At 44.8% G+C, this 17,621-nt stretch overlaps 1 protein-coding gene across 1 annotated transcript in view; it reads left to right on the top strand.

Moving 5' to 3' along the window:
* FBLN5 (fibulin 5) overlaps positions 1-17,193 on the top strand; it is a 96,310-nt gene extending 79,117 nt beyond the window's left edge. Inside the window, exons 10-11 of the mRNA XM_003408826.3 lie at positions 1,315-1,510; positions 16,206-17,193. Of these exons, the coding sequence (XP_003408874.1) occupies positions 1,315-1,510; positions 16,206-16,367 (358 nt within the window). The 3' untranslated portion in view covers positions 16,368-17,193. The remainder of the gene's footprint in view (positions 1-1,314; positions 1,511-16,205) is intronic.
* The last annotated feature ends 428 nt before the right edge of the window (positions 17,194-17,621 follow it).

Below are 17,621 nucleotides of genomic sequence, written 5' to 3'. Positions count from 1 at the left end.
GGTCTAGGGGTGAGATAATAATGGTCTTGGTGGCAGTGGCCGTGGCAGTGGACATGGTGAGAAATGGTTGGATTTGCACTATGTTTTTGGAAGTAGAACCAACAGGTCTTGTGGATAGATTGGAAGTTAGGGGAGAGCAACAGAGACAGGACAAAGTTGACTCGTAGTTCTGGCCACCAAGACATATGTCAACAGGCATCTCCACCCTATTGTGAACTTTCACCACTAGGGGTAGTGTCAGGGATGAGGTGAGGGGTGGGTGTTAGAGATAAATCAAGAGATGTCTAAAACAGACACTCTTTGGTAATAAAAGCCAACCATCTTACCTATCTTCTGAATGAACCTCTTCGTTCTGAGATGATATTTCTGCCCTGTTTTTACAGCAGGCTATAAGGTTATTTTCACTACCCAAAGCATCTTCTATGTTGGGGTCTTGGCTTTCAAATTTTGGTTGAGGGTGGGTTGTTGTAGTTTATTCTGCCAGTTTCCCATATATGGTTTTGCCTTGCTTTTCTCAACTATTCTTTCTGTTCAGATTCCTGATGGTCTGGGAGGTTCACGAACATATTGACAAGTGAATAGGAGTTGTAAATAGCAATGGCCTATGTGTTCCTTAGGCCCACTCCTCATTAAAAAAAAAAAAAAAAAAGTTGGTGATTTTAGATGATGACAGTTTCAAATTAGCTGCTTCGTATTAGAGATATTTCTCTATGATTTATTTCTCCTGCTAGAAGGTGAACTACTAGAGGTCAGAACCTTATTTATCGTTGCATTTCCTAAGAGTCTAACATTGTGTTTTGTACATAGTGAGTTCTGAGTTCTTGTTTATTGAACAAAAAGATTAAACTGTATTCCACACAGACTGGGTTAAGTGCAAAAGAGAACATAAAATGGCCCCAGAGACCTGTCAATCTACTGTAATTTCTCACATTGACAATTTCTCAAAGAGTAGCAGAGAATGACAGCTGGGGAAGTGAGGGGCTGTGTGACCAGCAGCACATGCCATTGCCTCAATACATGACAAAAGCAAGTGTATTAGAGAATGTCCCAGTGTTCTGAAAACCAGAGATCTAAGGTTTGCATTCTAGAAACCAGAACATCTGATTAACCAGAAGAGGCCACTGCTTGAGAAACAGCTCACCCACAGGCTGGAGAGCTTTTAGACTAGAGCCAGGAGCTAAGAGGTTCTACAGCTTCAGCATTTGGATAATAAAAGTGGGGTGGCCTCGTCTTTCATTTGTTAAATGAGGAGGTGGGACAACCAGCATCTGGAAAGAATTCACTGACATAACCCACTGTTTCCCTTCCCCATAGCCGCTGTATGTGTCCCGCTGAGAATCCCGGCTGCAGAGACCAGCCCTTCACCATCTTGTACCGGGACATGGATGTGGTGTCAGGACGCTCTGTTCCTGCTGACATCTTCCAAATGCAAGCAACAACCCGCTACCCTGGGGCCTATTACATTTTCCAGATCAAGTCTGGGAATGAGGGCAGAGAATTCTACATGCGGGTAAGAGCGAGTGGTGAGCCGTGGTCAGCACCCTTAACAATGGCATTGTGTGGTCTAGCCTAGGAATGTGCTGCTAGAAACAGGTAAGAGTGCAGCTGGGGTGGGGGGCAGGTCTGAAGAGAGAAGAGCAGAGTAGGTGGGAGTCAGGAATTTAAGGTTCCAACGACCTTGTGAAAGATGCTTCTCCTCTGTGAACCTTGGGGTCCTTGTCTGAAAAGTGAGAAGTTAGGCCAACATGCAACCTTAGGTGTCTTCTGAAATTCTGTGGGAGAGGCATTCACGTATTCATATAGCCATTCGCCCATTTGAAAAATACTCACTAGGTACTGACTCTGTACTTCTAGAGGGCAGTGATGGTTCAGTGGTAGAATTCTTGCCTTCCAAGTGGGCACCTGGGTTCGATTCCTGGCCAATGCACCTCATGCACGCTCACCACCCATCTGTCAGCGGAGGTTTGGGTGTTGCTATGATGATGAACAGGTTTCAGCGGAGCTTCCAGACTAAGACGGACTAGGAAGAAAGGCCTGCCAATCTACTTCCAAAAATCAGTCCATCAAAACCCTGTGGGTCACAATGGTCCAATCCACCAAACAACCATAGGGATGGCACAGGACCAGGCAGTGTTTTGTTCTATTGTACACGGGGTCACGATGAGTCGGGGACCGAATTCATGGCAGCTAACACCAACAACGTGCATATCTATAAACTGAGGATACGTCAGTGAACAAACATCCCCAAATCGCTGCCCTCATGGTGCTTCCATCCCAGGGAATGTAAAGGCATGGCTCACAAAAGTGGACTCTACCTGCGTTGTCCAACATGGTGGCCACCAGGCTACACATGGCTGTGTAAATTTAAATTAAACAAATTAAAATGAAGCAAAATCAAAACTGAGCTCCTCAGTGGCACTAGCCACATTTCAAGTGCTCAGCAGCCGCATGTGAGTGCTGTTGGATAGCTCAGATATAGAAAGTGTCCATCATTGCAGAAAATTCAGCACTGACTTAGCCATATCAGTAAAAACATTTTAGAGCGCACATCCTAAAATAGGTTTGCTGGTTTATAAATTACATGCGTGTAATACTTTAATACTCTACAATTTATATTCTTGAGCTTTGTCTCCTGGTCCTGCTGGGGTAATCACACCTCTCTAGAGATCACATGCTTGGGGTAAGGTTTTTCACATATCATTGTGAATTAGAATCGTCTAGGGCGCTTGTCCAAAAAGCAGATACCAGAGCTTCATCTCCAGAGAATCCATCTCAGAAGATAGTGGGTGAGGCCCAGTGTATCACAGGTGGAGCAATCAGTAGGGAAAACCCCTTACGGGAAGCTTCTGCTAGTGCCCTGACTTTCACAGCAACTAGGACCAGTCCCTGGAGAAGGACATCATGCTTGGTAAAGTAGAGGGTCAGTGAAAAATAGGAAGCCCCTCAGTGAGATGGATTGATGCAATGGCTGCAACAATGGGCTCAAAGGATGGTGCTGGACCGGGCAGTGTTTTGTTCTGTTATATGTAGGGTTGCTATGAGTTGGCACTGACTTAACAGCACCTAACAACAACAACAACAGGGAACTCTTGAAACTCACAGAACTGAGCTGTGTGTGTCTTCTGCCCTCTCTGAGAATGCTGAGAAGTGCCCTAATACTTTGGTATTTATTTGGAGGAGGGTACCAGGGTGCTGCAGGGACCGAGGTACTCCATGAGAATGGCAGAGGAACTTATTAGCAAGGTGAGATGGGAAGACTTGGAGCAGGGATGGAAGAGGAGAGGTGGTTCCTGGCTTGAAAGGTCCAAAATATTGCACCTGGGAAGAGAAAATAGGCTTGGTGTGTGGAGCCCTGTGAAGCCACAGGGCACGAGGGCAGAAAGACAGAGAGAAATCTGCCAGATAAGTCCAGGTTTCCAAGGGTCCAAGTTGTCCAAAACTGAGTGCTCCTCAGGAGAGCCAACTGGAGCCAGGCTGATCTACTTCTAGGCGGCGTTCTACAACTCCCAGCTGTGTGATGTTGGGCATGTTACCTAAACTCTCTGTGCTTCATTTTCCTCATCTATACCAAAATAAATTAATAAGTAAACTGGCTGCCCAAGTCAATTCTGACTCATAGTGACCCTACAGGACAGAGTAGAGCTGCCCCATAGGGTTTCCAAGGCTGTAAATCTTTACAGAGGCAGACTGCCAGATCTTTCTCCTATAGGATCGCTGGTGGTTTCGAACCGCCAGCCTTTTGGTTAGCAGCTGAGTGCTTTAACCACTGTGCCACTATGGCTGCCTCTTCATCTGTAAAGAGAGGATAACAATAGTTTTTACTTTAGAATTAAATGAGATCATCTACTTACTGCAGTGCTTGGAATAGAGAATGACTTTTTATCAAATAAGCGGGGTTTGTTGGGATGAAACCATTCAATAACTTCCTTTTTCTCACACTGCTCTTTCCAACCCACTCTTCCAGCCATGTAGATGACATCTCAGATTGATCCTATAGGGCTTCCGGGTACTTTAAGTTACTTTCGAATTGTCCGTTCTCCCTTGTCAAGGGTCTGTCCTGGTTCACGTGGAACCTTCCACCACTCCAGCTCTCATTCAATGGGAAGCTCTTCCCCTCTCCTGGCTCAGAATGAGGAGGGCTGTGGCTGGCTTCTTACTGCTTTCTTCCTCTTCTGCTCCTCTCCTTGTGCCCTCTGGTTCCTCCAGGGTTGGGAGGCAGTACAGGTGGTGGAAGGGGTAAGGTTAGGGTGCTTGAGGTAGGGCTGGTACAAAAATATACAAAAGAAAACAAAAATACCCGCTGCCATTGAGTTGATTCCAACTCATAGCGACCCTATAGGACAGAGTAGAACTGCCCATAGGGTTTCCAAGGTTGTAATCTTTGTGGAAGCAGACTGCCACATCTTTCTCCCATGGAGTGGCTGATGAGTTCAAACCACTGATCTTTCAGTTAGCAGCTGAGTGCTTTAACCACTGTGCCACCAGGGTTCCTTAGGCCTGGTAAGTGTGTTTAATAAAACATATGTAGGCTGAAGATCCCCCACGTGTCTGTCAGTTTGTCGTACTGTGGGGGCTTGTGTATTGCTGTGATGCTGGAAGCTATGCCACCGGTATTCAGCTACCCGCAGGGTCACCCATGGAGGAGAGGTTTCAGCTGAGCTTCCAGACTAAGACAGACTAGGAAGAAGGACCCGGCAGTCTACTTTTGAAAAGCATTAGCCGGTGAAAACCTTATGAATAGCAGCGGAACATTGTCTGATATAGTGCTGGAAGATGAGCCCCCCAGGTTGGAAGGCACTCAAAAGATGACTGGGGAAGAGCTGCCTCCTCAAAGTAGAGTTGACCTTAATGACGTGGATGGAGCAAAGCTTTTGGGACCTACATTTGCTGATGTGGCATGACTCAAAATGAGAAGAAACAGTTGCAAACATCCATTAATAATCAGAACCTAGAATGTACGAAGTATGAATCTAGGAAAATTGGAAATTGTCAAAAATGAAATGGAACGCATAAACATCGATATCCTAGGCATTAGTGAGCTGAAATGGACTGGTATTGGCCATTTTGAATCGGACAATCATATAGTCTACTATGCTGGGAATGACAACTCGAAGAGGAATGATGTTGCATTCATCATCAAAAAGAACGTTTCAAGATCTATCCTGAAGTACAACGCTGTCAGTGATAGGATAATATCCATACACCTACAAGGAAGACCAGTTAATATGACTATTATTCAAATTGATGCACCAACCACTGGGGCCAAAGATGAAGAAATTGAAGATTTTTATCAGATGCTGCAGTCTGAAATCCACCGAACATGCAATCAAGATGCACTAATAATTACTGGCAATTGGAATGCGAAAGCTGGAAACAAAGAGGAAAGATCAGTAGTTGGAAAATATGGCCTTGGTGATAGAAACAATGCCGGAGATCGAATGATAGAATTTTGCAAGACCAACGACTTCATTGCAAATACCTTCTTTCACCAACATAAACGGCAACTATACACATGGACCTTGCCAGATGGAACACACAGAAATCAAATTGACTACATCTGTGGAAAGAGACGATGGAAAAGCTCAATCTCACCAGTCAGAACAAGGCCAGGGGCCAACTCTGGAACAGACCATCAACTGCTCATATGCAAGTTCAAGCTGAAGCTGAAGAAAATCAGAGCAAGTCCACGAGAGCCAAAATATGACCTTGAATATACCCCACCTGAATTTAGAGCCCATCTCAAGAATAGATTTGACGCACTGAACACTAGTGACCGAAGACCAGATGAGTTGTGGGATGACATCAAGGACATCATCCATGAAGAAAGCAAGAGGTCACTGAAAAGACAGAAAAGAAAGAAAAGACCAAGGTGGATGTCAGAAGAGACTCTGAAACTTGCTCTTGAGTGTCGAGCAGCTAAAGCAAAAGGAAGAATTGCTGAAGTAAGAGAACTGAACAGAAGATTTCAAAGGGCCTCTCGAGACGACAAAATAAAGTATTATAATGGCATGTGCAAAGAGCTGGAAAATCAAAAGGGAAGAACACGCTTGGCATTTTCTCAAGCTGAAAGAACTGAAGAAAAAATTCAAGCCTCGAGTTGCAATAGTGAAGGATTCCATGGGGAAAATATTAAATGATGCAGGAAGCATCAAAAGAAGATGGAAGGAATACGCAGAGTCATTATACCAAAAAGAATTAGTCGATATTCAACTATTTCAAGAGGTGGCATATGACCAGGAACCGATGGTACTGAAGGAAGAAGTCCAAGCTGCTCTGAAGGCATTGGCAAAAAACAAGCCTCCAGGATTTGATGGAATATCAATTGAGATGTTTCAACAAACAGATGCAGCGCTGGAGGTGCTCACTCATCTATGCCAAGAAATATGGAAGACAGCTTCCTGGCCAACTGATCAGAAGCAATCCATATTTATGCCTATTTCCAAGAAAGGTGATCCAACTGAATTGGAAATTATAGAACAATATCATTAATATCACACGCAAGCAAAATTCTGCTGAAGATCATTCAAAAACAGCAACAGCAGTATACCGACAGGGAACTGCCAGAAATTCAGGCCAGTTTCAGAAGAGGACGTGGAACCAGGGATATCATTGCTCATGTCAGATGGATCCTGGCTGAAAGCAGAGAATACCAGAAGGCTGTTTACCTGTGTTTTATTGACTATGCAAAGGCATTTGACTGTGTGGATCATAACAAACTATGGATAACACTGTGAAGAATGGGAATTCCAGAACACTTAATTGTGCTCATGAGGAACCTTTACATAGATCAAGAGGCAGCTGTTCGGGCAGAACAAGGGGATACCGATTGGTTTAAATTCAGGAAAGGAGTGTGTCAGGGTTGTATTCTTTCACCATACCTATTTAATCTGTATGCTGAACAAATAATACGAGAAGCTGGACTATATGAAGAAGAACGGGGCATCAAGATTGGAGGAAGACTCATTAACAACCTGCCTTATGCAGATGACACAACCTTGCTTGCTGAAAGTGAAGAGGACTTGAACCACTTACTAATGAAGATCAAAGACCACAGTCTTCAGTATGGATTACACCCAAATATAAAGAAAACAAAAATCCTCACAACTGGACCAATGAGCAACATCATGATAAACAGAGAAAAGATTGAAGTTGTGAAGGATTTCATTTTCCTTGGATCCACAATCAACAGCCATGGAAGCAGCAGTCAAGAAATCAAAAGACCCATTGCACTGGGTAAATCTGCTACAAAGGACCTCTTCAAAGCGTTGAAGAGCAAAGATGTCACCCTGAAGACTAGGGTGCGCCTGACCGAAGCCATGGTATTTTCAGTCACATCATATGCATGTGAAAGCGGGACAATGAATAAGGAAGACCGAAGAAGAGTTGACACCTTTCAACTGTGGTATTGGCAAGGAATATTGAATATACCATGGACTGCCAAAAGAACGGACAAATCTGTCTTAGAAGAAGTACAACCAGAATGCTCCTTAGAAGCAAGGATGGTGAGACTGCGTCTTACATACTTTGGACATGTTGTCAGGAGGGATCAGTCCCTGGAGAAGGACGTCATGCTTGGCAGAGTACAGGGTCAGCGGAAATGAGGAAGACCCTCAAGGAGGTGGATTGACACAGTGGCTGCAACAATGAGCTCAAGCATAACAACGATTGTAAAGATGGCGCAGGACCGGGCAATGTTTTGTTCTGTTGTGCATAGGGTCGCTATGAGTTGGAACCAACTCGACGGCACCTAACAACAACAACAACAGGTTGAAGGTGATAATGAAGAAACATCTGGTTTGGGATCACTGCTTTGCAAGTCCTATAAAACAACAACCGAAAAACTAAAACCAAACCAGTTGCTGTCAAGTCGATTCTGACTCATGTCAACCCCATGTGTGTCCAAGTAGAACTGTGCCGCACAGTGTTTTCAATGGCTGTCACCTTTCAGAAGTAGATTGCCAGGGCTTTCTTCCAAGGCCCCTCTGGGTAGACTTGAACTGTCAACCTTTCAGTTAGCAGCCAAGAATGTTAACCATTTGTGCCACCTAAGCACCCAGCAACGATAAAAGGAACAACGAAAATAACAGCAGCCGCAGCAAGTTGTATCCAGTGTGCGCCATATGGCGGGAACCATTTCCAGTGCTTTCAATGGATCAGTCCTTTGAGCTTCACAACAATCCTGTGATAACCTGTTGAAAAAACCCATTGCTGTCAAGTTGATTCAAATTCGTAGCAACCCTATAGGATGGAGTAGAACTGCCCTTCAGGTTTCCAAGGCTTTAATCTTTATGGAAGGGAGTCCTGGTGGCACAGAGGTTAAGCAGTCAGCTGCTAACCGATAGGTGGTGGTTCTAACCCACCAGCTGCTCCATGAGAGAAAGATGTGGTAGCCTGCTTCCATGAAGATTACAGCCTTGGAAACCCTACAGGGTAGTTCTACTCTGTCCTATCTATAGGGTTGCTATGAATCGGAATCAACTCGACTGCAATGGGTTTTGTTTGAATCTTTTCAAGAGCAGACTGCCGCATCTTTCTCCTGCGGAGTGGCTAGAAGGTTTGAACCATTGACCTTTTGGTTGGCGGTTGAGCACTTAACCACTGCACCACCAGGGCTTCTGCGGGCCCTGTCTTACCATCCTGATTTTACAGAATGAGAACACTGAGGGACAGAGAGGCGAAGTAACTTGCTCACGTTCTCACCACAGCTCGTAATCACCAGAACAGGGTTCGAACCCAGGTAGTCTGGTGCCAAAATCTGTACGTACTCTTACACTGCTTTTTAAAATGTGGGAAATTTTCACCTATTCTTTTAGTTTTGGAGTCGCAGCAGAAATTGAAGCAACCAGTTAAGTCTACTTTAACATCCAGTAGCAACAGAAAGTGCTCAATAAGCATTAGTCTCTATTGTGTAGATGATGTTGCCACGGCTGCTGCTGCTGCTGCTGCTGCGGTTAGGAGGTGTGAGTACCTGGACCCAGAGACGAGCCCAGAGAAGTCGCACGTGCTGTGGAACAGGATGGAGCATCGTGTAGGAGGTTGGGTTGGATGGTGGTTCAGGCTCCCCGACTCTGAGATTCGGTGATTTTATTACCCGAGTGCTAAATAGCTTCATCTAGTCCAGGAGGCAAGAAGCATACACACACACCCATACATGCACACATAATGCACACATGCACATACACAATGCACACATACACATACATTCACACACACACACGCACCCACATACACACACGCACGAGCACACGTCCTTTTCACCAGCCGTGTTGGAAGCCTGTATCACACTGAGTACTCAGCAGAGGACTAGTGATTGGCTTTGGCCGGGTGGCTTGAGGACACAACTAGGGCAAGAAGGAACATGGCCACAGGGTTCAGACTGTGCCAAAGTGCGTTAATCCATGACATGGACAGGTCAGGTGGCAGGGCCAGGGAAGCTGACTTGCCATCCATCCCACAAGCTGATTCAGGACAATCCTGAGTGTGTATGGGAGTGGGGCCGAGAAGACATACGCCTGGTGGGCTGTTGGCAGCCTGCCACTCCTGCGGTCACTCCACCAGCATTCGGTCATTCACGCCCTCCCTGTCACCGTCATCTATTAAGCACCACTGCAAATGTCGCTTTGAGTCAGGCACTGAGAGTTCAAAATAAACAGGTTGTCCCCTCTATCTCCGAAGAACTTACACTGTAGAGGGGAGGGGGACAGACAACCCAGCAAACACCTACAACAGAAAAGGATGGTTCTAAAGCACAGCAGGTACGGTGAGAGTGTAAGGAAATTGAGAGCCACCAAGAACTTAACGTAGAGTGTAATGGTTAGATTTTTAGAGACAGACACTCTGGTACAATGTACTAGTTGAATGCCCTTGTGCAGTGTACTTAACCTTGCAATGTAGGTTATGAAGACGAAATAAGATAAAGTGATTAATGTCTTAGCCGGATGCCTGGCATCATATCATCATTTTGCACAAAGCCACCCCAGACCACAGATAACCAGTGGCTCTTGGGGCACCTTATTCATTAATGCCCTGACTCTGCTCTGAAAGCCAGATGAGGAGTGGAGAGGTGGCTCTCTCGGCAGGCACTTAGCCCCCTGGTGTGCTCGTGGGCAAGCCGTTCTCAGGATGGTACAGATCTGTCCCCGGTAGAGATGGGACTTGATGACCTCCAAGGTTAATTCCAAATGGAATGGTCTAGGATTTTCTCACCCTTTGGAGATGTTTACCAGGAAAGTCCAAAGGAACAGCTTGGAAGCTTCCAGTTGCTCATTCTAAACCTTGGGCTCTTCGATTCTCCTTCCCGAGGGCTCCCCACCACTCAGGGCCCTCAGCCTTGGCCTTTGCTTATGCAGACAGTAAAAGCTGGCAAGATATTTGTATGTGCAGATGCCGTGGGCATTTCCTTATGTGGCTGTACCCTCTGAAGACTTGGCCCAGGGCCCTGTGGTTTTGTGAGGGCTGACAAGGAAGTGCAAGCCATTCTCAGGGTGAGGAGGTGCCAATGACGCAGATGCTGATGGCAACAGAGCAGGACGGAGCCAAGAGGAAGTTACGTGGCTATCGGCTGCTGATAGCCCAGCGGATAGGGAAGGTCCCAGCACCTGCCTGGCACCTGTCTCCCAGCCCTGCCCTTATCATATCTATGGCAGCTCTTGGAGATGTTCAGAACTTTATGGGAGCCCTTCCTTCAGGAAGACAGGTAGCACACCTGGTATGACTTTAAATAAGCCAAGTTCTTGATTTCATAGACCTTTTCTTTTTAGTTTCCGGGCATGTGCTGGGCTCAGCAGCTTCTAGAAGTGACTGCCCAGCCCAATCCTGTTCCATCATGATATTTCCCTCTCTCCAGGTGCCCCAGTGTCTGGCTGATGCACTGATCCATAAGCAGCTCTAATTTAAGGCAGTGCTAGGGAGAAGAAAGGAGGACATTCATGGTTCAGTGATAGAAACTCACCTTCCATGCAGGAGAACCAGGTTCAATTCCCAATCAATGCACCTCGTTTGCAGCTACCACCTTTCGGTCAGTGGAGGCTTTCATGTTTCTGTGATGCTGAATAGGCTTCAGAGGAGCTTCCAGACTAAGAACGACTAGGAAGAAAGACCTCATGGTCTCCTTCCATAAACCAGCCAGTGAAAACCCTATGGATCACAATGGTCTGATCTGCAACTGATCATGGGAATGGCACAGGACAGGGCAGCATTTCATTCCATTGTATATGGGTTGTCATGAGTCAGGGTGTGAGTCATGGGCAGCTAACAACAACAGGAAGAAGTAAAATGGACATCAGTCTGTTCTGGTACTTGTTGGCAGTGAAAAAAGAACTTAACAGAAACACCCCATTGGAACCCCTTGTCTCTGGTGACTCTAAGCAATTATAGAACCTCACTGGGCCTTAGTTTGCTCATTTATAGATTGGGAAATAGTCAGACATCCCTCAGCGAGGCCCTTAGACAAAGGCAGCCAGGGCCTCCACCTGGACCCTGTACTTTTCAACCTTTACTGTGCATACCTGGGGATCTTGTTAGAATGAAGATTCTTCCTCAGTAGGCCTGGGGCGAGGCCTGAGATTCTGCACTTCTAACATGCTCTTTGGTGATGCTGATGCTGCTGGTCTTGGACCACACTTTGAGTAGCAAGGCCTGAGAAGGTTTCAGTGAGGATGAGATAAGCAGATGTGCATACTAGTGGCTAAAACAGTGTCTACTGTGTGATGGAGGCTCAGTAGGTGTCAGTCCTCCCAAAAGCTTTAAAGACTCAGTGGAGGAAAGACATTCCAATGAAACTGTGAGAACACAGAGGGTAACATGAGGGCTGAGCTGGGAATAATTACAGTGTCCAGATAACCTCCAACACCTCTAAACCACCTGGAGGCTCTTAACCCTTTGGGGGCTCTTGTCACATACAGTATCTCAACCACTTTTTACGTCTCTGGAGTTCTTTGGGAAAGAGATAACCCAATTTTAACGCATTTAGCCTCAAGATGGGAGCCTTCTGAAATGTCTGAAACTCAAAAATCCTGAGTGGGAGCCTCATTTTTGTGTAGAGTAAGCATTGTCTTCGGTGATCCCTCCTGGATGTGTGAATTTTCTAAACTTTTTATAGGTTTGCCTTTATTTCTATGATATAAGCCTCTTCACTGTGTTTCCCAGTTACTATGTTCTTGTGAGAGTGTACTTATCATGAGAATAAGCTAGTGCCACTCTTCATTCAGTCATGTTGTGGTAATAGGTGCCATCAAGTTGGTTCCAACTCGTAGCAACCCTGTATACTACAGAATGAAACACTGCCCCACCCTGTGCCATCCTCACAATCATTGTTATGCTTGAGCCCATTATTGCAGCCACTGTGTCAGTCCATCTTCTTGAGGGTTTTCCTCTTTTTCACTGACCTTCTACATTACCAAGCATGATGTCCTTCTCCAGGGACTGGTCCTCCCCATAACATGTCCAAAGTATGTGAGATGAAATCTCACCATCCTTGCTTCTAATGAGCATTCTGGCTCTACATCTTCAAGACAGATTTGTTCATTCATTTGGCAGTCCATGGCATATTCAATATGCTTTGCCAACACCATAATTCAAAGGCCTCGATTCTTCTTTGGTCTTCCTTTTCCATCGTCCAACTTTAACATTGATATGAGGCAATTGAAGACACCATGACACACCTTAGTCTTCAAGGTGACATCTTTGCTTTTTAACGCTTTAAAGAGGTCTTTTGCAGCAGATTTTCCCAGTGCAATATATTGTTTGATTTCTTGACTGCCACTTCCATGGGTGTTGATTATGGATCCAAGTACAATGAAATCCTTTACAACTTCATTATTTTCTCTGTTTATCATGATTTGCTTATTGGTCCAGTTGTGAGGATTTTTTTTTGTTTTTTACATGTTGAGGTGTAGTCCATACTGAAGGCTGTGGTCTTTGATTTTCATCAGCAAGTGCTTCAAGTCCTTTTCACTTTCAGCAAGCAAGGTTGTGTCATCTGCATATTGCAGGCTGTTAATGAATCTTCCTCCAGTCCTGTTGCTGCATTCTTCTTCATATAGTCCAGCTTCTCAGATTATTTGCTCAGCATACACATTAAGTATGGTGAAAGGATACAACCCTGATGTACACCTTTCTTGACTTTAAACCACTCAATATCCTCTTGTTCTGTTCCAACAACTGCCTCTTGGTCTATGTAAGGTTCCTCATTAGCATAATTAAGTGTTCTGGAATTCCCATTCTTTGCAATGTTATTCATAATTTACTATGATCCGCATAGTCGAATGCCTTTGCATAGTCAATAGAACACAGGTAAATATCTTTCTGGTTGGTATTCACTGCTTTCAGCCATTATCCATCTGATATGAGCAATGATATCCCTGGCTCCACATCTTCTTCTGAATCCGTTTTGAACTTCTGGCAGCTCCCTGTCAATACACTGCTGCTGCCGCTTTTGGATGATCTTCAGCAAAATTATACTTTTGTGTGATACTAGTGATATTGTTCAATAATTTCTGCATTCTGTTGGATCACCTTTCTTCGGAATGGGTACAAATATGGATCTCTTCTAGTCAGTTGGCCAGGTAGCTGTCTTCCAAATTTCTTGACATAGACCAGTGAGCACCTTCAGCACTGCATCCATTTGTTGAAACATCTCACTGGTATTCTGTCAATTGCTGGAGCCTAGTTTTTCACCAGTGCCTTCGGTGCAGCTTGGACCTCTTCCTTCAGTACCTTCAGTTCTTGATCATACGCTACCTCCTGAAATAGGTGAACACTGACCAATTCTTTTTGGTACAGTAACTCTGTATATTCCTTCCATCTTCTTTTGACGCTTCCTGCGTCATTTAATATTTTCTCTGTAGAATTCTTCAATATTGCAACTTGAAGCTTGAATTTTTCTTTAGTTCTTTCAGGTTGAGAAATGCCGAGCATATTCTTCCCTTTTGGTTTTCTAACTCCAGGTCTTTACACATTTCATTATAACACTTTGTCTTCTTGAGCCACCCTTTGAAATCTTCAGTTCTTTTACTTCATCATTCCTTCCTTTCCCTTTAGCTACTCTATGTTTAAGGGCAAGTTTCAGAGTCTCCTCTGACATCCATTTTGGTCTCTTCTTTTTTTCCTGTCTTTTTAATGAGCTCTTGCTTTCTTCATGTATGGTGCCCTTCATGTCATTCCACAACTTATCTGGTCTTCAGTCATTAGTGTTCAACGCGTCAAATCTATTCATGAGATAGTCTCTAAATTCATGTGGTATATACTCAAAGTTGTGCTTTGGCTCTCCTGGACTTGTTCTAATTTTCTTCAGCTTCAACTGAGCAGTTAATGGTCTGTTCCACAGTTGGCCCCTGACCTTGTTCTAACTGATGATGTTGAACTTTTCCATCGTCTTTTTACACAGATGTAGTTATTTGATGCCTGTGTATTTCATCTGATGAAGTCCACATGTATAGTCACCATTTATGTTGTTGAAGAAAAAGTATTTGCAGTGAAGAAGTCTTTGGTCTTGCAAAATTCTACCGTGTGATCTCCAGTGTCATTTCTATCACTAAGGCCATATTTTCCAACTACCAGTTCTTCTTTGTGTCCAGCTTTTGCATTCTAATTGCCTCATTCAGTCATAGCAGCCATTTTCTTCTGTCATTGATTGTTTCCATGTGTTACTGGGTCCCTTCCTTTCTAGCTTCTTAACAGTAAATAATGCCTTTCCAATAAGGGATAATGCATTGTAGTAGCATGTTTCAAGAGATTCGAATTCCTATAAGTTATTCTTACCATGCATTCATTGACTACGTCCTGGGGTCTACTGAGACATATGTGATCCCAGTTAATGGGTATCAAAATGCATAACTGTCTTAGTCGCCTAGTGCTGCTATAACAGAATTAGCACAAGTGGATAGCTTTAACAAAGAAAAGTTTATTCTCTCACAGTCCAGCAGGCTAGAAGTCCAAATTCAGGGTGCTGGCTCCAGGGGAAGGCTCTCTCTTTCTGTGGCTCTGGAGGAAGGCTTTTGTGATGCATCAGTCTTCCCTTGATCTGGGAGCTTCTCAGTGTAGGATCCTCAGGTTCAAAGGACTCACTCTGCTCCCAGCACTGCTTTCTTAGTTGTATGAGGTTCCCACATCTCTCTTTTATATCTCAAAAGAGATTGGCTTAAGACGCAAGCTAATCTTGTAGAGTGAGTCCTGACTCATTTACGTAACTGCCACTAATCCCACCTCATTAACATCATAGAGGTAAGGTTTGCAACCCAGAGGAAAATCACATCAGGTGACAAAATGGTAGACAATCAAAATACTGGGAATCGTGGTCTAGCCACATTGATACACATATTTTAGGAGGACACAATTCAATCCATGATAATAACTCGTAACGAAAATTCTGAATTGGTCCTTTAATCAGCACGCCTTCTATCAGTTCTGCTCTCTTAGAAGGTCACTGAGTTGGAATTAACTCACTGGCAATGGGTAGGTACTTTTGATGCTGTTTATTTGGCAACAAAGCATCTTTTGTTGGACCATTGGATCTGCTTCAAACCATCATTTTGGAGATGAGGAGACTAAGATGCAGAGAGGTGAAATGATGGCCCTGAGTCACACAGTTCATTCAGTTGTCCATTCATTCATTCAAGATATATTTACTGAATACCTCCTGTGTGCCAGGCATTATTCTGGGTTCTGGGGAGCATGCAGTGGTAAAAAACCTAGCCCCAGTTCCTGCTCTATGGAGCTCATAGTCTACCGGGGACTCAGACATCAGACATGGGCCAAGTGAACAGTGGGAACAGTTACAGATGGTACTAAATACTTGCTATCTTTGCAAAGAAGAGGGTGAAATGGTCGAGAGTCACAGGGAACCCAACGTACATTGGGAGTCAGGAAAGGCCCCTCTGAGGAGAGACCTGAAGAGTTAGCAGCAAGGAACCAGGTGGAGCGTGGACAAAGTCAGGGAGACAGCGTGGTCCTTGGAGTCCCTGAGCAGACGCCGGTTTGACCGCAGTGTTGTGGGTACGGCAGGGAACGCCCTGAGAGATTCTGCAGAGGTGGCTGCGGCCAGACCACAAAGGACTTGCGCATTGATGATTGTATGAGACGCTGCATCTTGGATGGACAGATGGACAGCCACCTGCTTTCCTCACCCATCTCTGCAGGGTCAAGCCCACCCTTCCCTCCCTTAAGTCAGGCCTTCTCTAACTCACTATTCTCCATTCTGTTCCCAGCAAACGGGCCCCATCAGTGCCACCCTGGTGATGACCCGCCCCATCAAAGGGCCCCGGGACATCCAGCTGGACTTGGAAATGATCACTGTCAATACCGTCATCAACTTCAGAGGCAGTTCTGTGATCCGACTTCGGGTATATGTGTCTCAGTATCCCTTCTGAGCGCCGAGCGGGAGCCTCTGACATGCCTCTCACCAGCACTAAGGGACAGAAGAGAAGACATGAGCAAGTGAGAGAATGAGAGCGAGACGGACATTCCGCCTTTCCTGCTGACCATTTCCCTGAGGCGTCAGCCCCCACAGCCTGACTTCCACCTGTATTATTGTAGACTGTCACTCTGAAGGACGTGCTGCCCCAGTTCCTATGATGCAGTTATCAAAAAGCATTACCATTGGCCCCTGACGTGAGATCGTTGGTGATTTTTGAAGGCCTCTAGTTTATTTTCATTTTTTTTTTCAAAGAAAATAGATTAAGTTTTCTGGGGTCTGAGTCTATGTTCAAAGACTGTGAATAGCTTCTGCTCACCTTTTCCACTCTTCCTTTCTATCTCTAGCTGCGTTGCTGCTTTGCCAAGGCCCGGGGAACTCATGGGGAACTCTGGGTATAGCTAGTTTGCTTCTTGCGTGTATGGAGAAGGCTATGGAATCAAACCACAGCAGGATCTAAGGGTTTTTAAAGGGTCTATTTCAAAACTTTGGTATTTTCAGCCATAAAAGAAGTTTTAGTTGTCCATAAATTTGTATAACTGTTTAATCCTTTTTTGTTCATTTGAGCTTTATTATTATTTTTTTTTTTTTTGATAAGCAGTAGAATGCCTTCAGAAGACTTTCAGACACTTTATGTTCTGTCTTCCCAGACTCAGTCTCCTCTCCATTTTAGTCCAGTGTTTTCTTTGAGGACCCCTTAATCATGCTTTCTTCAGCATTTTTACTTATCTGGGTTGGACGGCAGAGATTTCCAAACTGATTAAATATTCGAAGAGATCTTATTATGTTTGCTTCATTTTAACTTTGTAGATGAGTCATTATTTGGGGTTGGTTCTGGTTCTGTTTAAACCCAGTGGTTGCGTGCTGGCTTGGAAAGCTCTCCAGGCCCTGGATCATCGCTTATAACTCAGGCAAATTGATGGGGGCAGGGGAAGGGGTGTGCAGAAAAATGGGGGGGAGGGGGCGGCTGAGAAGTTAGGAGCAGCATATTCCCTGAGTCCTATTTCATTCCATTTCAAAACAGCTAACCAGCCCTCCAGTGTGTGGATTATCTGCAGGCACTGTTCCAGAATGGCAGTGTTCTCAGGTTACTTCAAACCAGTGGTCCTCAACCCTTTCTTAAAAGTGGAGCTTTTAAGAAAAAACTGATTCCCTGGGCCTCACCCCCAGAGATTCTGGTTTACTTGGTCTGGGATAGGGCCCTGGCATT

The sequence above is a fragment of the Loxodonta africana genome, chromosome 10, assembly GCF_030014295.1.
Source record: "Loxodonta africana isolate mLoxAfr1 chromosome 10, mLoxAfr1.hap2, whole genome shotgun sequence".
In the NCBI taxonomy this organism is placed as follows: Eukaryota; Metazoa; Chordata; class Mammalia; order Proboscidea; family Elephantidae; genus Loxodonta; species Loxodonta africana.
This window is presented reverse-complemented; position numbering and strand designations above follow the sequence as displayed.